The 19,449-nt window shown below is 63.1% G+C and overlaps 2 protein-coding genes across 4 annotated transcripts in view; one reads left to right on the top strand and one right to left on the bottom strand.

Moving 5' to 3' along the window:
- The window catches only part of MAP3K12 (mitogen-activated protein kinase kinase kinase 12), an 86,000-nt gene extending 67,844 nt beyond the window's left edge, over positions 1 to 18,156 (top strand). For 2 of the 3 annotated variants that reach the window (XM_065575502.1, XM_065575501.1), the window contains exons 2-14: positions 2,985 to 3,514; positions 7,326 to 7,509; positions 7,934 to 8,125; positions 8,668 to 8,826; positions 9,472 to 9,630; positions 11,376 to 11,484; positions 12,324 to 12,433; positions 12,668 to 12,784; positions 14,212 to 14,349; positions 15,130 to 15,745; positions 16,721 to 16,791; positions 17,240 to 17,516; positions 17,992 to 18,156. In XM_065575502.1, the coding sequence (XP_065431574.1) occupies positions 3,070 to 3,514; positions 7,326 to 7,509; positions 7,934 to 8,125; positions 8,668 to 8,826; positions 9,472 to 9,630; positions 11,376 to 11,484; positions 12,324 to 12,433; positions 12,668 to 12,784; positions 14,212 to 14,349; positions 15,130 to 15,745; positions 16,721 to 16,791; positions 17,240 to 17,516; positions 17,992 to 18,090 (2,676 nt within the window). In that variant the 5' untranslated portion in view covers positions 2,985 to 3,069 and the 3' untranslated portion in view covers positions 18,091 to 18,156. The remainder of the gene's footprint in view (positions 1 to 2,984; positions 3,515 to 7,325; positions 7,510 to 7,933; positions 8,126 to 8,667; positions 8,827 to 9,471; positions 9,631 to 11,375; positions 11,485 to 12,323; positions 12,434 to 12,667; positions 12,785 to 14,211; positions 14,350 to 15,129; positions 15,746 to 16,720; positions 16,792 to 17,239; positions 17,517 to 17,991) is intronic. The other variant, XM_065575503.1, reaches the window with a different exon arrangement.
- Positions 4,717 to 5,879, bottom strand: LOC135977166 (putative uncharacterized protein FLJ46204). The gene is made up of 3 exons (XM_065576449.1): positions 5,734 to 5,879; positions 5,342 to 5,677; positions 4,717 to 4,732 (listed from the first exon to the last, which is right to left on the bottom strand). The coding sequence occupies exons 1-3, from the start codon at positions 5,877 to 5,879 to the stop codon at positions 4,717 to 4,719; spliced, it is 498 nt and encodes a 165-aa protein (XP_065432521.1).
- Positions 18,157 to 19,449: the final 1,293 nt, after the last annotated feature.

Raw genomic sequence — 19,449 nt, 5'->3', positions numbered from 1 at the left:
GCTTTAGGTTCATGCTCTATCCTTCTAAAGCTGAGACTAGAACCCAGGTATCCTGAGTCCCAGAATCTGGGTCTAACCACTGCTCTGTGGCCCCCTCCTGGAAGCAGGAATTGAACCCAGGAGGGCTGATTCCTGGTCCTATGCTTTAAACCCAAGCCTGGTTACCCTGTCCTCCAGCAGGCTGTGGGAGTTAGCAAGCCCCTAACGTACCCCGGAGCCTAGCGTGGAGAATTAACCCCGTGTGGGTCAGTTTTGATGTCATTTGCAGAGAGAAGCTTGTCAGCAGGCTCAGCGAGGGGGAGCAAACGTGTGAAACAATCCCCTTTGACCCGGCCTTTTGGTGACCCGTTGGCTAATGCGCCGCCCACCTTCCCTGAATGAGCCGGACCCGCCTGAGACAGGGTCAAGGCTCACAATGTGCGTGTAAGGGTCTGTAACGATGGCAGGGTGAGATGGGTGTCTTGAGGTGTAAAGAAAGAAAGAAACCATCCATCCCCATGTCTATCTATCTATCTATCTATCTATCTATCTATCTATCTATCTATCTATCTATCTATCCTCATACACCCCTTCTGTCTCTCTCAATATATATTCCCATTATCTATCTATCTATCTATCTATCTATCTATCTATCTATCCTCATACCTCCCCCATCTATCCTTGTTCCCCCACTCCCTCTGCCTCCACTGGATCTATCTAGTGATCTATATGGCCTAAGGGATTTCAGTGCACAGCTGACATTGAAATTCACTGGGATTTGGGTACCTAACTCCCCTAGCCTCTGTGGACAACCCCAGCTTCCCTGTGGATTGTCTCAACAACAGGATCCCTGACATTGCTCATCGGATTTATACCGAGAGTTACCGTCGTGGGTCCCTCACCCCGGCACTCGGTGGTCCTGAGCAGCTGTGCCCGCCTGTGCCGGCCCTTGTGGGGCAGGGGGGCAGTGGTGGCCTTACTGTTCTGGTCAATGGCTGGGTTGGGAGGGTGTGGGGGGGTGTCAGCTCCAGCCTGGGCGATGCTGTCCCACCCGGTGACTGCTGAAGAGGTGACGTGGCATGGCCTGTGGTGAGGGCTTCCCCTGCTACCTCAGGGAGGGGAGCAGCCAGACGGGGCCGGCTCCTGGTTCCCGCACAGCAGCCTGATTTCCCGGGAAGCCTGCTGCGCTGCATGCTAAATGAGCTGAGCTCTGGCACCTGTGTGGGAGAGAGCCTGGCCCAGCGCTGCCATCTCCCACCGCAACCTCATCCATCCACATGGCATGGGGGCACGCATACACTGAGACACAGCTACACACACAGAGCTACACCCCGACACACAGCCACATACACCCTGACACACAGCCACACAGAGAGCTACGTACACACCGCTGTACACATAGCTACACACTAATACACAGCTACACCCTGACAGAGCTACACCCCAACACACAGCCACATACACCCTGACACACAGAGAGCTATGTACACACAGCTGTACACATAGCTACACACTAATACACAGCTATACCCTGACAGAACTACACACACAAAGCTACACCCCAACACACAGCTACACACACTCTGACACACAGCCACACAGAGAGCTACGTACACACAGCTGTACACATAGCTACACACTAATACACAGCTACACACACATAGCTACACCCTGACAGAGCTACACCACAGAGCTACACCCCAACACACAGCCACATACACCCTGACACACAGAGAGCTACGTACACACAGCTGTACACATAGCTACACAGTTACACACCCAGAGCTACACCCTGACAGAGCTACACACTCATAGCTACACCCTGACACACAGACACATACTCAGACACACAGAGAGCTACATACACACAGCTGCACACATAGCTATACACTAATACACAGCTATGCACACACAGAGCCTACACCCGGACATACAGCTACACACACATGTACACACAGACAGCTACTCACACACAGCTACACTGACACACAGCTACAGACACGTAGTTACACACACAGCCACACACACAGCCACACCCTGACACACAGCTACACAGACACACTGCTACACAGAGAGACACACAGTTACACACACAAACCCTGACAAACAGCTACACAACACACAGAGGTACACACAGAGCTAGGCACATACACAGTTACACACTGACACACAACTACACACACAGAGCTCCACAGCTACGAACACACACAGCTACACCCACCTCAGCACACACACAGCTACTCAAACACAGCTACCCGCACACACGTACTCCCACGAACACACGTTCGGGGGCGCTGCGCTGGAGGGCCAGCTGCAGGGAAAGATCCCGAGACATGCAGGCTCCAGTCGGTTGGGCTAGGGACACATGTCCCCCCCACCGCAGCTCTGGTGCCAGCACGATAGTGCTCCAAGGGTGCATCTCACACCTGGGCACTAGTGTCTGGAATCACTGCCAGCCCTGAGCCAAGCCCCCGATGCCCCAGCCACTAGGCCACACTGCCAGGACTCTTCCAACATGACCTCCCTCCCCCACCCCCCAATGCAATGGGTCTGTAGTATTAACTGTCGGTCCCAGAGGGGGCCGGGACCTGCCTAGCTGGACGCAGGCACACGGCGAGGGACCAGCCAAGGGGCAGGTCAGGAGCTTCAGCACCTTGGACAGAGCTCGGGCTGCCGCTCCGGGGTGAGACCGGCAGGAGCAGAGAAGCCAGCAGCTCCCTGCCCACTCTGGCCATGCGGGCGATCCTGGGCTGTCTCCCCCCCACCACCGCCACCGCCTCTCCCAGGGGTACAGTCGGTGGGAGGCGAGGTGCCTTCTCCCTGGACACGCCTGGCACGTTCAGCATGGTGCGTGCCGTCCACTTGGGGATGGCTGGCAAAGCCAGCCCCATGGCAGGTGCCCAGCAGTGGAGCAGGCAGACGGGCATTGGATACACCTGGCTGCCCCCAAGGGGGCTACGATTTCCAGTGGGATCCTATTCACAAGTATTTTCCTTCCCCTCCAGGCCCTGTCTCCCTCAGGCCCTGCCGGGGACGCCCATCGACCGCCAGCCCAAGGGGTGCGGGGGCTGCTGATGCCCAGAGCCCGCCATGGCCTGCCTCCATGATACCCGGACCCCCTCCCCGTCCTTCGCCAGCTTCAACACCATCCTGACGGAGAGCTCCCTCCGTAAGCTGGACCCCGACACCTCGGACTGCACCCCCGAGAAGGACCTGACGCCCACGCAGTGCGTGCTGCGAGACGTGGTGCCCATCGACGGGGGCGGCCACAGCCCCACGCCCAGCGAGGAGACGCGCGACCAGTTCGCCAACAGCGTCCTGCAGCTGCACGAGAATGAGGCTGGCGGTGGGGGCGGGGGAGCTGGGGCAGGGGCCGGGAACCCCGAGGTGCGGCACACTCGTTACCACGCCGACCAGGTCCGGCTTCACTGCCAGACGGGCAGCGGCTTCCTGGAAGGGCTCTTCGGCTGTCTCAGGCCCGTCTGGACCATGATCGGCAAAGCCTACTCCACCGAGCACAAGCACCAGCAGGAAGGTGCGTGGCCCTGGCTGTGGCAGGGAGGGGCATTAATGGGACCCGGGCAACGGGCTGTAGGAGCCGGCCTGGCCTGGCCTGGTGACCAGCTGGGGGTGCTGATGGGCTGCTCCAGCTCTAAGTTGGATTCTGATCTGACCTGCACCAGTGCTCAATCAGGAGCAGCTCCATGGAGTCACTGGGCCCAATCCCCAGCTGGTATAACTCAGCCGAGCCCCATGGGAGTGACTGGGCCCGATCCCCAGCTGGTGTAACTCAGCCGAGCCCCATGGGTGTGACTGGGCCCGATCCCCAGCTGGTGTAACTCAGCCGAGCCCCATGGGAGTGACTGGGCCCGATCCCCAGCTGGTGTAACTCAGCCGAGCCCCATGGGAGTGACTGGGCCCGATCCCCAGCTGGTGTAACTCAGCCGAGCCCCATGGGAGTGACTGGGCCCGATCCCCAGCTGGTGTAACTCAGCCGAGCTCCATGGAGTGACTGGGCCCGATCCCCAGCTGGTGTAACTCAGCCGAGCCCCATGGGAGTCACTGGGCCCGATCCCCAGCTGGTGTAACTCAGCCGAGCCCCATGGGAGTCACTGGGCCCGATCCCCAGCTGGTGTAACTCAGCCGAGCCCCATGGGAGTCACTGGGCCCGATCCCCAGCTGGTGTAACTCAGCCGAGCCCTATGGAGTGACTGGGCCCGATCCCCAGCTGGTGTAACTCAGCCGAGCCCCATGGGAGTCACTGGGCCCGATCCCCAGCTGGTGTAACTCAGCCGAGCCCCATGGGAGTCACTGGGCCCGCCGGTATAAGTTGTCGGCACTGTAGTGCCATTAGAGTCACAGCGTGGCTCTCTGTCTCCCTCTAGTGGCTGGATCATGTAAGGCGGTTTCTGAGACTGCTATTGCAGCCAGCCAAGCCACGCTGGCTCGTGTCTGTGGAATCCAGGGGGTCCGTGTTTGATCCCAGCTGCCCCCCGGGACATGGCTGCAGGCCTGCTAGGACAATGCTGCTCTCAGTGTCGATTCCTACGGAGCCCCCCAGGGAGCGGAGGGAAGAATCTTGGAATAGTTAGAGGCTGGGCCCAGGCCCCTACCATCCCCATGTGCTCGGCTTTGTCTCTGACTGAAATGCAGCCACCTCTGGGGGGGAGACACAGCAGCTGTTTAACCTGCCAACGACCCGCAGCAGTCCAGGGCAGGAAGAGGAGACGCAGGACGTCATGTCCCCGCGAATCTGCCAGGAGAGGGGATGAGATTTAGGGGGCACAGAATGGAATCCTCCAAGCCAGGGCTCTGGGGTGAATTCCCCAGCTCTCGAGGCGAGCACTGGGGTCTGTAAGGGCAGGGCCTGTGGTCGGCGTCTCCCCAGGAGGAAGAGGAGGGGGAAAGATTAGATGGGGAAATATCAGCTCCCGTAAAGTCTCTCTTCCAGAGTCTAGCCCTACCCGGTCCACTTCCCCCAACAGCTCTGGCCCTCTCTGCCCAACCGGCCCTGCTCCCATCCCTCGCTCCAGTTCTGCCCAGCTGGGCTCCTTGCCAGGCCTCTGGCGTCTGTGGCTGGGGTCAGTCGAGGGGGTGGGAGGACAGGGATGGAGGCCAGGCTGGCCCCGAGCCCAGGCTGGAGTGGGGGCTGCTGGCAGTGACTTCCCTGCAGCAGTGAGCACGTCAGCAAGCGTGAGTGGGTGTGAGCGAGCATGACGAGTGTATGAGCCTGGGAGTGTGTGTCTGGGAGCGTGTGAGCCTGGGAGCATGTGCCTGGGAGTGTGTGTGTGTGAGTGTGTGCCTGGGAGTGTGTGTACGTGTGAGCATGTGCATGTGTCTGGGAGCGTGTGTGTGTGTGTACGTGTGAGCGTGTGCATGTGTCTGGGAGCATGTGCATGTGAGCCTGGGAGTGTGTGTGTGTGTGTGAGCGTGTACATGTGAGAGTGTGCCTGAGTGTGTGTGTGGGGGGGGGCATGCGTGTGTGAGCCTGAGAGCATGTGCCTGGGAGTGTGTGTGTGAATGTGTATGTGTGAGCGTGTGCATGTATCTGGGAGTGTGTGCATGTGAGCCTTGCAGTGTGTGTGTGTATGTGTGTACATGTGATTGTGTGCCTGAGAGTGTGTGTGTGTGAATGTGTGAGCGTGTGCATGGGACCATGTGTGTGTATGAGTATGTATGTGTGAGCATGTGCATATGTCTGGGAGTGTGTGCATGTGAACCTTGGAGTGTGTGTGTGTACATGTGAGCATGTGCCTGAGAGTGTGTGTGTGTGTGTGTGTGTGTGCCTGGGAGTCTGTGTGTATGTGTGTGTGTACATGTGAACGTGTGCGTGTGCCTGGGAGCGTGTGCCCGGGGTGGCTGGGTGCCTTTCTGAAGGTGGCAGGTGTGTTAGTGTGCATGGGGGATGTGATCGTTTTAGTGTGCGTGCACCTGTGTGTCTTTGCATGCAGCTGTGAGTGCATGCACACGCCTACATGTGTGTTAGTGAGTGAGCGTGCAGGTGGCGTGTGCCTGGCACACCGTGGGCAGCTCCCTCTGCCAGGCAGCCAGCAGCCCCCGTTTGATGGCAGAGCCAGCTCTGACACTGTCAGCTCCGAAAGGGCCGGGCCAGGACGTCTGATCCATGACGGTGAACCCCTGCACACGTATGCACCTGAAGGCCCCGATCCTGTGCAGGGAGGGAGATCCCGGGGCGGGGGGCGCTCTATGTTTCGATGGGGTGTGTGTGTGTGTGTCACGACTTGTGTCTGCAGGTGGGGCTGTGCCCACGGTTGTGTGCAGCTCCCTGGCCCGCTGGGCCTTGCGCTGAGCCCCATGGGGCGGGCTGCCTGGGCCCCACAGCACGAGAGATTCCACTGGGACGCGTGTTTGCAGCAGGCAACCCTAGGGGGGTCTGGGGCCTGTGAGATACCAAAGCCCCTGCTAGGGCCTGCCCCACGCCCTCCCGGGTTCTGGCCTATCACAGGGGCCGCAGCTCAGAGAGGGGAGGGGCTGGGACACGCTGGCCCTGTCAGCTCTGCTGGGGGGGGTCGCAGCTGCCACAGGGAGGGAAGCAGGAGAGAGCGAAAGTGCACTGCAGGGGTTGACAGATGTGCAGGGACTGTGCATGCACACTTACGTGTGCACACGTGTGTACACATGCACACTTGTACACATGCACCCACACGCATGCACTCACAGAAACACACATGTGCGTGCACACACACACGCACTAACCACAACCCAGGGACTCGCCTGCAGGTTTTAATCACCCAGATGTTCCTCTTCCTCCTTCTGGCTGCTGGCGGTCTCACCCGAACCGGAACGTGTGGACTTGAGGCCATGCCCAGAGTAGTGTTGGGGACACGCCCACGGGGAGAGAATCCGGATTCTCCTGCTCCACAAGCACCTGCCATTGGAGCAGGAGACTCTCCATGAGCTCTTAGCAGGGTAGGGCCTATGGCACACAGCAGGGCAGTGCTGATTCCATCCAGCAGAGGGCAGCAGTGCCTCCTCCCCAGACACAGAGTTGCAGGTTCACTGCGGTCACACTTTATGACCCAAGAAGGCTGGGAGCCGCTCTGCCTCAGCGTGGCAGGTGCCCTGGTGGGGGCAGGAGGGGCCTCAGGGTCCTGCGATCCCCTCACCGGTGGCTGTTTGGCCCTGATGCCTGGGAACTGATTCTGCAGAGCATCACTAGGGAGTGGTGCCCAGGGCAGGTGGAGTTGGCTCTGGGACTCCCCCAGCCCATCTCTGTGCCCAGGGCAGGTGGCATCGGCTCTGGGTCTCACCCTCCCCCAGCCCATCTCTGTGCCCAGGGCAGGTGGTGCTGGCTCTGGGACTCACCCCCTCCCCCATCCCTCCAGACACCTGGGAAGTGCCATTCGAGGAGATCCTGGACCTCCAGTGGGTGGGCAGCGGGGCGCAGGGTGCTGTCTTCCTGGGGCGTTTTCACGGCGAGGAGGTGGCGGTGAAGAAGGTGCGAGACCTCAAGGAGACGGACATCAAACACCTGCGCAAGCTCAAACACCCCAACATCATCACCTTCAAGTGAGTGCGGGGGAGGGAGCACCCCGAACAGTGGGAGAGACCCCCCAGCTCCTCCCATGGGGCAGCACCCACCTGGGGTAAACAAAACCCAGGGCACCCTCCCATGTACCCACAGTAATGCACACGCATGGGATGCAGGGTCCGTGGCCCTGCCAGGCTGTGCCCACCCCCAACCCCCATTTACACCCCATTGTGTCTGGGCGTGCAGTGGTGCCCGCGCTCTGGGAGGGGCACTCACCCAACAGCTGAGGCCAGGACGGGTGAGGGGCACAAGGTTCCCTAGGAGGGGCAAGGCCACGATGTCCCCACTATGCCCAACCAGACAGGCATCTCTGCCCAGCTGGCACCATCTGTCCCTGGCCAGGAGGAGGTGCCACCTCCTGCCCGGCTGGTTCCTACCCCGCCCTGCTCTCCTTCCCCTCAGGGGCGTCTGCACCCAGGCTCCTTGCTACTGCATCATCATGGAGTTCTGCGCCCAGGGGCAGCTGTATGAGGTGCTGCGAGCCGGGCGCAAGGTCACCCCCTCCCTGCTGGTCGACTGGTCCATGGGCATCGCAGGCGGCATGAACTACCTGCACCTGCACAAGATCATCCACCGCGACCTCAAGTCGCCCAAGTAAGTGGCGGCAACGAGAGCTGGCAGGGGGTGGGAATGGGCATGGGGCCTGCAGAGGAATGAGGGTCACGGATGGGCATGGGGCCTGCAGGGAAGGGGGCACAGATGGGCATGGGGCCTGCAGAGGAATGGGGGGCAGGGTGGGGCATGGGACCTGCAGGGGATGGAAGCAGGGATGGACATGGGGTCTGCAGGGGAAGGGGGGCAGAGACCAGTCTGGGTCCCGCAGGGGAGGGGGCACCCCCGGGCAAGGGCAGAGTCACCAGCTAGCGCTGTGAGGCCCATCACCCCCACCCCCAGCCTGCGCAAACCTGCCCATCTCTTCCCCTGCTGGTGAGTGCAGGAGATGCAGCCTGATCAATCTCCGGCATGAGCCATTCCCAGCCCTGCCAAGAGTGGAAACCCCCCAGCCCCACTTTGCTCCCTGGGGGGCCTCCAGGGACCCAGCGCCTGGGGTGCCAAGAGGCCTCAGGGACTGCCCCCTGCTGGTGGAGGGGATAGCACCCCCCCACCCATGCTGATCCCCTCTGTCCCCCACCCAGCATGCTGATCACCTACGATGACGTGGTGAAGATCTCGGACTTCGGCACCTCCAAGGAGCTGAGTGACAAGAGCACCAAGATGTCCTTTGCCGGCACCGTGGCCTGGATGGCCCCCGAGGTCATTCGCAATGAGCCCGTTTCTGAGAAGGTCGACATCTGGTGAGCGCCGGGCGCTGGGTGGAGAGGGATGGGGGGAAAGGTGGGGGGGTCTCCGAGCCCACAGCAGGGACTGGGGGGGTCGGAATTGGGAGGGCTCCTGGCCTAGGGCAGGAACAGGGTGGGGGGCGGAGGAAGGGATGGGGGTAGGACTTGGGTTGGGGGCTCCATCCCCTGCAATGGGGGGGCAGGGGGATCCTGGGAGGAAGATGGGTCAGGAGAGGGACCTGGACTCTAAAGGGATACAGTGCCTCAGTTTCCCTCCCCCGCAGCCTCTGCTCCTGCCCTGCAGCACTTTGAGGTCCGAGCCAGGGTGGGATTTGAGGGGGGATTTGGGAAGGGCCCACAGAAGTACTAGATCTGGGGCAGCTGGAGGGGTCAGTGGGGGCAGGAGTGTTTGGAGATTTGGAGCTGGGGGAAGCTTGTCCATGGATCGTAGAGTTCTCCCTGGCCTGGCCTGGCCACCAGCGGGGCGGGGGGGGGGCAATTGCTCTGCCCAGGCTGGCACCAGCTGCCTCCTCTCCCCATCATCTGGTGCCTTGGGGGGGGGGGGTGTGAGGGCGGAGGAGGGGCTGGGAGGGAGAAGCTGATTCTGGCATCCCCCCACTACCGGAGAGCCCCCCACCTCTGCTAACACGTCCCCTCCAGGTCCTTCGGGGTGGTGCTGTGGGAGCTGCTGACAGGCGAGATCCCCTACAAGGACGTGGACTCCTCAGCTATCATCTGGGGTGTGGGCAGCAACAGCCTGCACCTGCCCGTGCCCTCTGGCTGCCCCGACGGCTTCAAGATCCTACTGCGCCAGTGCTGGTGAGTGCCTCCAGTGACCCCCCAATGACCTTCCAGTGCTGGTGAGTGCCTCCAGTGACCCCCCAATGACCTTCCAGTGCTGCTGAGTGCCCCCAGTGACCCCCAATGACCTTCCAGTGCTGGTGAGTGCCCCCAGTGACCCCCAATGACCTTCCAGTGCTGGTGAGTGCCTCCAGTGACCCCCCAATGATCTTCCAGTGCTGGTGAGTGCCTCCAGTGACCCCCCAATGACCTTCCAGTGCTGGTGAGTGCCCCCAGTGACCCCCAATGACCTTCCAGTGCTGGTGAGTGCCTCCAGTGACCCCCCAATGACCTTCCAGTGCTGCTGAGTGCCCCCAGTGACCCCCAATGACCTTCCAGTGCTGGTGAGTGCCCCCAGTGACCCCCAATGACCTTCCAGTGCTGGTGAGTGCCCCCTGTAACCCCCAATGACCTTCCAGTGCTGGTGAGTGCCCCCAGTAACCCTCCAATGACCTTCCAGTGCTGGTGAGTGCCCCCAGTGACCCCCAATGACCTTCCAGTGCTGCTGAGTGCCCCCTGTAACCCTCCAATAACCTTCCAGTGCTGGTGAGTGTCCCCAGTAACCCTCCAATGACCTTCCAGTGCTGCTGAGTGCCCCCAGTGACCCCCAATGACCTTCCAGTGCTGCTGAGTGCCCCCTGTAACCCTCCAATAACCTTCCAGTGCTGGTGAGTGTCCCCAGTAACCCTCCAATGACCTTCCAGTGCTGCTGAGTGCCCCCAGTGACCCCCAATGACCTTCCAGTGCTGCTGAGTGCCCCCAGTAACCCCCCAATAACCTTCCAGTGCTGGTGAGTGCCCCCTGTAACCCTCCAATAACCTTCCAGTGCTGGTGAGTGTCCCCAGTGACCCCCAATGACCTCCCAGTGCTGGTGAGTGTCCCCAGTGTGACCCCCCAATGACCTTCCATTGCTGCTGAGTGCCCCCAGTAACTCCCCAAAGACCTTCCAGTGCTGGTGAGTGTCCCCAGTGACCCCAATGACCTTCCAGTGCTTGTGAGTGTCCCCAGTGTGACCCCCCCAATAACCTTCCAGTGCTGTTGAGTGACCCCCAGTGACCCCCAGTGCTGGTGCATGCCTCCCAGCGACTCCCCAGTGCTGGTGAATCCAACCTGACCCCCAGTCCCTCCCAGTGCTAGTGACTGCCCTAGCAACCCCCAGTGCTGGTGAGTGCCCCTCAACCCCTCCAGCAACCCCCCAGCACTGGTGAGTGCCCCCTGACCCCCAGTGCTGGTGAGTCCCTGTGACCCTGTGTGCTGGTGAGTCCCTCCCAGTGACCCCCCCCCCAGTGCTGGTGAGTTCTCCTGACCCCCCAGTGACCCCCCTGAGCGCTGGGGAGTGCCCCCCCAGTGCTGATAAGTCCCCTTCCAGCATCCTCCACAATAGCCCCCCTGGTACTGGTGAGCCTGGTCCCAGGCCCCAAGCTGGCAGGAGGCAGGACCCCCGTGGTTCACCCTCCCAGGCTGAGCCCCCCAGTGCTGCCCCCCCATTACCATGTGGGCCAGGTGCAGAGTCAGCCCAGAGTGGAGCAGTTGAATGCCCCCCCCCCCCGCGTCCTTCCTTCAGCTGTCCCCTCCTCCCCGGCCAGTGCCACATGCCAGGAGTTTGCTGGGTCTCAGCTCCATCCCCTGTAAGCCAGCTGCCCTATCACCCCACGTGAGCCAGAGGGCTCCTTGCTGGGGGTCCCTTGCCCGCCCCAGGACCCAACCCTGCCTCTGCCCCCCAGGAACAGCAAACCCCGCAACCGGCCGTCCTTCCGCCAGATCCTGCTGCACCTGGACATCGCCTCGGCAGATGTGCTCTCCACGCCCCAGGAGACCTACTTCAAATCCCAGGTGCGTCCCCCACTGCAGCCCCCATGCATCGCCCAGTCCCCCACCGCTCCCCCTTCTAGCCCCCCATGCACCACCCAGCCCCCCACTGCTCCCCATTCCAACCCCCCATGCACCGCCCAGTCCCCCCTGTTCCCCCTTCCAGCCCCCCACTCCTCCTTCCAGCCCCCCATGCACCGCCCAGCCCCACACCGCTCCTCCTTCGAGCGGTCCATGCACCTGCCCAGTCCCCCACTGCTCCCCCTTCCAGCCCCCCGCTCCTCCTTCCAGCTCCCCATGCACCACCCAGTCCCTCCCTGCTCCCCCTTCCATCCCCCATGCACCCACCCAGTCCCCCACTGCTCCCCCTTCCAGCCCCCCATGCACCCGCCCAGCCCCCCACTGCTCCTCCTTCCAGCTCCCATGCACCCACCCAGTCCTCCACCATTCCCCATTCCAGCCCCCCATGCACCCGCCCAGCCCCCCACCATACACCCTTCCATCCCCCCGCTCCCTCTTCCAGCCCCTCATGCACCCGCCCAGTCCCCCCTGCTCCTCCTTCCAGCCGCACTCTCCCCTCGCAGTCAGTGCTGCCCCCAGTGCCCCAGCAGGGGGTGCTGTTTGGAGGTTTAGTTGTAGACTCATATTCCCCCCTCCTCCCTCCCCCCCCCCCCCCCCCCCCGTGGCTTATTGAAGCCCCCAGGGCAGACCCAGGCCGGGGCTGGAGCAGCAATGAAAGAGCTGACCCCCGCCCCGATCCCTCCCCCCCCCCCCGAGGTGTCCTGCAGGGGGTGCCTGCTTGGCCCCGTGGCAGAGGGTCCCTGTCGTGGGACCGGTGCTGAGGCCCGTGTCGCCCCCTGCAGGCCGAGTGGCGCGAGGAGGTGAAGCTGCACTTTGAGAAGATCAAGTCGGAGGGGACGTGTCTGCACCGGCTGGAGGAGGAGCTGATCAACCGGCGCCGTGATGAGCTCCGGTCAGGGGGGCCGGGGCAGGGGGCATCCCACTGGGATGGTGGGTGGGGGTGGGGCAGGGATCTCCATGGCAGGGGATGTCCTGTTCAGATCAGGGGGCAGGGCAGGGCTCGGGAAGGCACAGGGCAGGGGTCCTCGGAGGGGAGGGGGTGACGTCCCATTCTGATGGGGGAGGGGGATCTTTGGCCCCCACCTCCAGCTGTGTGATTGACAGCTTCCCTGCCCCCCCCTCCCAGGCATGCACTGGACATCCGGGAGCACTACGAGCGCAAGCTGGAGCGGGCCAACAACCTGTACATGGAGCTCAACTCCCTCATGCTGCAGCTGGAGCTGAAGGAGAAGGAGCTGCTCAGGTGAGGGCAGCCCCCAGCCTGGGGGGTCCAGCCCCCCATCACTGGCCCCTCAGGGATCCAGCCCCCTATGACTGCCCCCCAGGAGAGGCCAGCCTGCCCATCACCACCTCCTGCACGGATCCAGCCCCCCGCCCATCACTGCCCCCTCAGGGATCCAGCCCCCCGTTACTGCTGATCTGGGGGGCCCAGCCTGCCCATCACCGCTCCCTGGGAGATCCAGCTCCCCATCACCACCTCCTGCAGGGATCCTGCCCCCCATCACTGCCTCTTGTGGAGGTCCAGCCCCCCATCGCCACCTTCTGTGGGGATCCAGCCCCTTCATCACTGCCCACTGTGGGGATCCAGCTCCCCCTCAACACTGCCCCCTGAGGGGCCCAGCCTGCTGATCACCACCTCCTGTGGGGAATCAAGCCCCTCAGCACCGCCCCCTGGGAGATCCAGCCCCCCCATCACCGCATCCTGTGGGGATCCAGCCCCCTATCACTGCCCACCTGGGAGATCCAGCTCCTCCTCATCATTGCCCCATGGAGGGCCAGCCCCCCATCACCACCTCTTGCGGGGATCTACCCTCTGGGGAAATCCAACCCCCCATCACCGCCCACACTGGGATCCAGCCCCCAATCAGCACCCCCTGTGGGGATCTAGCCCCCCCATTACTGCCCCCGGTGGGGATCCAGCCCCTCCTATCGCTGCCCCCATGTGGAGCCCAGCTTAACCCGCTGTGGAGTCCAGGGTCCAAACCCCCCATATCCAACCACCAGAGGGCTCCAACCCCTCATCACTGCCCCCCTGGGGGATCCAGCCCCTGATTCCCATCCCAAAGGGGGGGTTCAGCTCTCCAATCTCTGCCCCCCCAGGGATCGCCTGATCCCCCAACACACATGCATGGTCCCCGAAGGGCTGGCTCTTGGGGATTCCCCCCCATGAGCTCCCACCTGCTGAGTCCTATGAACTCAGTGGAGCTTCTACTGATTTACACCAGCTGAGGGTCTGGCCCCTGCAGGTGTGGGAGGAAGGAGTAAATGCTCCCCTCCCACCCCCATCCCCAAAACAGTCCTCGGGCCAATTCCTTCCTGACCTTGGAGAGGGACAACTTTATGCCTTGGAACATGAGGGCGAAGGAGCATTAGTCTGATCTGGGCAATGGCGGGGAGGGTGCAGTGCCCAGGCCACGGCTGAGTCTGACGGGGGCAGTGCCCAGGCCGGGGCTGAGTGTGACGGGGGCAGTGTCTGGGACGGGGCTGAGTCTGACGGGGGGGGGCAGTGCCCGGGCAGGGCTGAGTCTAACAGGGACAGTGTTCGGGCACAGCTGAGTCTGACGGGGGCAGTGCCCAGGTGGGGCTGAGTCCGATGGGGGCAGTGCCCGGGCCGGGGCTGAGTCTGACGGGGGCAGTGCCCGGGCAGGCCTGACTCTCTCTCCCTGGCAGGCGGGAGCAGGCGCTGGAGAAGAAGTACCCGGGGCTGTTCAAGCCGCATGCATCACGCAGTCTCCTGCACGGCAACACGGTGGAGAAGCTCATCAAGAAGAGGAACGTGCCCCAGAAGCTGTCGCCACACAGCAAGCGGTGAGGGGCCCGGCCTGGGGCCGCAGCCACACCCCTCACCTTGGGGTGGACGGGGGTCAGGACTCCTGGGTGCTGGCCCTTGCTCACTGTGTTATGAGGAGGGACAAGCCCCTTCCCCCTCTATAATGACCTGGGGGGGGCGGGGCTGTGAGGTGGAATCACCACTAGGCACCTGGGGGGAGACTGAGGCTCAGGGAGGTGGGGGCGGGAGATGGGGGGGCTGAGGCTCAGGGAGGTGGGGGAGGGAGGGGGCTGAGGTAGAGGGAGGTGGGGGAAGGAGCTGAGGCACAGGGAGATGGGGGCGAGAGATGGGGGGGCTGAGGCTCAGGGAGGTGGGGGAGGGAGGGGGCTGAGGTAGAGGGAGGTGGGGGAAGGGAGATTGGGGGGAGGCTCAGGGAGGTGGGGGAGGGAGCTGAGGTAGATGGAGGTGGGGGAGGGAGGGGACTGAGGTACAGGGAGGTGGGGGGAGACAGCTGGAGGGGAGCCGAAGCACTGGAGGTTGGGGGAGGGTGTGGGGATGGGAAGTGAGGCACAGGAACATGGGGGAGGGAAGCTGCAGCGGGAAAGGAGCTGAGGGTGGGGGAGCTGAGTTGGGGGAAGATGGAGGGGGGCTGAGGGATTGGATGAGGGAGGGGCACTTGGCTTGGGCAGAGTGAGGAGATGCAGGGATTGGGGACAGGGATCAAAGAGGGGCACAGGAAGCGGGGAGGGGAAGGGTGCAGGGCTCGGGGAGGGATTGGGGCACAGGGACTGGCCCCCCTGACCCGTGCTGTCCCCCAGGCCGGACATCCTGAAGACGGAGGTGATCCTGCCCAAACTGGACTCGGCCATTGCCCAGGTGTCGATACCCGCGTGCCAGAAGGGCCCCACCTCCCCGGGCCGGAGCCGGCGGGCCAAGGCGCGCTACCGCAAAGCCAGCGCCAAGGGCAGCTGCGGGGAGCTGGCAGGGCCCCGGGTCCCAGAGCCGGCGGATGTGGGCCACCAGCTGGAGACCTGTGCCGCCCTGCGGGGGCTGCAGCACGACCTGCTGCGCCGGATGTCCTCGTCCAGCCCTGACCTCATCAACACCACCCTGGAGGCCGGGGCCAAGAAAGAGGGGGCCCCTGCCGGGCCCGAGTCGCCCCCGGCCGAGCAGCCCCGCAGCGAGACCCCCAGTGAGGACACGGCCTCTGTGCCCTTCTCCAGCAGCCCCGACTCGCCCTCCTCCAAGCAGGGGGCCGTGGGGCCAGCGGACAAGAGCCACCGGCTGTTGGGCCTAGCCCAGAGGCTGCAGCCAGGCGAGGAGCCCGACAAGGAGGCAGGCGTGGCGGGCAAGGCGGCCAAGGCCTGTGGGATGCCACAGCAGCATCTGACACCTGCAGCGCTGCTGTACCGAGCAGCCGTGACCCGGAGCCAGGTGAGCGCGGCTCAGCGGGGGCTGGGCCTGGGGGGCGCGTGGCGCCTGTGTTGATTTAAATGGGTTGACTGTAGGGGGCAGTAGCGGACTGTTGGTTGTGAAGCCGATTGCCTGTACGGGGTGCATGCAGCGTAGGTGGGACTGGAACACTGCGCCCAGCTCTGGGGTGTGCGTTGTATGGGGGAGATTGGAGGAGCCACAAAACTGGCCGCAAGGTGGAGAAGATGCTGGCAGCGAGGGGCTCAGCAGAATGTGGCTGGAGACATGCCTCAACCAGGGCTCCTGGGCCCATCGCAGGGGGGACCAGGCACTGAGGGGCTCCTCAGTCGAGTGGAGACTGGGCAGGACGGGAACCAACAGCTGGAGTTTACAGCCACTGGCTGCAGGCCCAGCCGGACTGCCCGTGGGGAAAATGGGTCAGAGCCAAGTTACTGGGCTCCTGAAGGGGCTGACGGGGGGAATTCGCTGGCCTGGGCTACCTGGTTTGGCTTCTTCCCCCACATCCCTCAGCATCCCCATCCCTGTGCCCCGCTCCAATCCGTCAGCTCCCCTCCCTGTGGATCCACAATCCCTGTGCCCCTCCCCAGTCCCTGTGTCCTCCCAATCCCTGGGCTACTCCAGTCCTGGGCTGTCCCCGCAGCTCTGCCCGTGCTCCACAATCCTGACACGCAGCCTCCTGCTAGGCCAGCCCTGGGCTAGCCCCACCGTTCTGCTGGTGCCCCTGAAACCTGATCACAGTCCCCCCTGCTAGCCCAGCTCTGAGATCTGGTTGTGCGAGTCGGTTCCATTACCATCCAAGGGCTGGGCAGAGTGAGTAGGTTGCTGGCTGTCACGTGGCTGTCCTGGCTGGAGACAGCAAGCGGGTGTCCCGGCTCTGCAGGGCAGCCTGTGCCCTCCTGCGCCCATGGGGTTCACAGCAGCCCAGGAGGGGGCGGGTCCAGCTAACATGGCTCTTCTCTGCCTTCTGCTCTCCAGAAGCGAGGGGTCTCGTCCGAGGAGGAGGAGGGAGAAGTGGACAGCGAGGTGGAGCTGCCACTGAGGCAGAGGTGGGTATGGGCCTGGGCTCCTGAACCTTCAGCACCAGAGCTCGGCCATGTGGCCTTTCTCCTCTGCCATTGGCCTGCCGTGCCCGGTGGGCTCTGGTGCAGGGCAGGGGTCGCTGTGGCATGTGGGTGTTTGTCACCCTCTATGGGGCGCTGTAATAGTGCCGGAAACTGCTCCTTGGACCATTAGCCATGGTCTTAAGCACTAGTCGTTAGAGCAGGGCGGGGCTGGGAGCCAGGATGCCTGGGTTCTTTTCTCAGTTCCGGGTGGGGAATGTAGGGTCTAATGGCTAGAACAGAGGGAGGACGCCCCGAACGCCTGGGTTCTATCCCTGGCTCTGTCACCGACCTATTGTACGGCATCGAGCTCACTGAAGAGTCTCTGGGCCTCAGTCCCCAGCAGGGACAACGCCCCCCACTGGTGGGTGATGGGGGGCTGCTCTGCTGACAGGTGGCCCCAGGGGCTGAGCAAGCGCCAGTCGCTCTCCACCTTCAGCTCAGAGAACTTCTCGGACGGGGACGGCGAGGAGGGGAACACGAGCGACGCGTCACCCAGCGGCACGCCCGACGTGGCCAGCACCAACACAGGCGAGCGCTCCGACGACATGCTCTCGCAGAGCTCCGAGATCCCGCTCGATGCCCTGGCCCACTCCGACGGCCTGTCCGAGAAGGAGGCCGCTGTCCAGCACGTCAAGAGCCAGCTCAGTGCTGAGCAGAACCCCGCTGAGGTGAGTGCCCCCCCTGCTGGGGGCTGCGGGGTGCAAGGGCTCGAGAGAGGGTGGGGGTCCCTGTGCCCCCCTGCTGGGGCTGGGGGGTACAGGGGGTTGAAGCGGGAGGGTCACAAGAGCTCCCCCTGTTGGGGACTGTGGGGGGGTACAATGCGTTCAGGGAAGGGGAGTCCCGAATGCTCCCCCTGCTGGGGGATGTGGGGAGTGCCAGAGGTTCCAGGGGACGGATTCCTGGGAGCTCCAGGTGGTGCAGGGGCTCCAAGAACCTCTGGTTGGTGATGCCCATAAGAGTGAGCCCTGGGTTCATCAGGACTTGCAGAGCATCTTGCCCCGCAGTGGGGCCCGTCTGCCTAGGGAGATCACATTGGGTGGAGGTAGAGCAGCGGTTTGGTTTGGCATTGGAGGGGGGGGGGTGCCAGCTCCCCCCTCTCCCCATCTGTGCTCTGATCTTGCCTCTCCCCCGGCTCCGGACCAGACTCCCTCCGCGTACGAGGACTCGGACTGTGACAGCGCCGAACTGGACCACTCGGGCAGCGGAGACATGCACAGACTGCCAGCCGCCCCCAGCTCGTGATGGCCCGGCCTCCCCCGCGAGGTTGTACAGACCCCCAGATATTTATATAAATAATCTATAAATCTCTATATAAAGCTATATAATGTATAATCTACCCAGAGGCAGCGCCGGAGCCAGCCGGAGCGGCCCATGCACTGAATTCACCTCGGTCCTGATGGACAGACTGAGGGGGAGGGGGGGAGTCTCTCGGGTGCTTGGGGGTTAGCCTTGTACAGCTGAAGACCAAGAAATGCCCCATGGCGTCGGACTCCTGGCCAGAAGGGCCCCGTGGCACTCATGCCAGCTCAGAGCAGGACCGGCCCATGATGGGCAGTGTCTGGAAACAGGACCAGGATGCACTGGGGCAGCGGCTGGAATGCGGGGGAGCATAATCCCCCCTCCCACCACCATCTGCAAAGCTGAACCTAAGAGAGGCGAGATGTGGCGCTGTCCGGGCGCTTATTCCGAGCAGACCCGTTGGCAGGCTGGGTCCGGCCGTGAGCTCGGCAGGCGCCGGAGAGGGCTGGCAGGCAGTGTGGTACCCTGTGGGCAGAGGTGTGCAGGTTGCCACGTCGCAGAGATCATGTGGAAGCTCCTTCGAGACCAGTCAAAGCCCAGTGGAGCAACCAACTACCCCCAAAATCTGCCCAGCGCAGCAACGCACCAGGCTGGGGCAGAACCTCAAGCCAACCTGCCCCCAGGGGCAGAACTGCCATCCCAGCCACCCCAGGCTCCTGCTCCCAGGCAGACCCTAGATCCAAACCTCCTGCTCTGCAGCAGCCGCCCCCCTTCCCCAGCTCAGCACCAAGCAATTCTGGGCCCGCCCCAGGCCGCGGCGGCGCTGACGGCTTTCGGGCCAAGGGAGGATGGGGGTGGCCACGCTGCCTCCTGCTGGTACCCACATGCACTGCACTTTTTGTTGGTGTTAATTTATTTTAAACGAATGTTTACATTTGCACTTGTGTCCTGGTTGGAACAGGGAGGGGTGGAGCCTGGGGGTGGGACTTAAAGGGTGGGCTCTGTGGGGCTGCTGACTCCTCTGAGCCTGTGTTGGGGGGGGCAGCCCCCCTTCCCCTGTTTATGTAGCTGGGTCCCTCCTGTTGGGCTGTTTCTCAGGTGAAAGTCCCGTCCCCCCCCCTGCACCCCTTTCCTTCTGGAACTGTTTGTCCTCGCTGCTGAGTGTTTGGGCCCCTTGGGTGCCCCCCCGCAGTGCAGGTGTGGAGAGCAATGAGCCCGGCATGGGATCGGTGTGGGCTGCCCCCCAACCCCAAAGCTCCATGTGGATGATCAGCATCAGCCCTGCTGGGCCTTTAGGACCTGGCCCCGGGCCGTACGGGTTGGGTTCCGAGCAGCTCATTGGGCTATAGGGTGACCAGACAG

This window comes from Chrysemys picta, chromosome 22 (assembly GCF_011386835.1).
Source record: "Chrysemys picta bellii isolate R12L10 chromosome 22, ASM1138683v2, whole genome shotgun sequence".
Taxonomy (NCBI): Eukaryota; Metazoa; Chordata; order Testudines; family Emydidae; genus Chrysemys; species Chrysemys picta.
Note: the sequence above shows the minus strand (reverse complement) of the source record. Positions and strands in the feature narration are given on the sequence as shown.

Coding starts and splice junctions, on each gene's coding strand:
- LOC135977166 (XM_065576449.1), bottom strand. CDS start 5,879: ATGCACACTAACACACCTGCCACCTTCAGAAAGGCACCCAGCCACCCC. Junction 5,678..5,733: donor ACACACACACACACTCTCAG/GCACATGCTCAC, acceptor ACACACTCCCAG/ACATATGCACATGCTCACAC.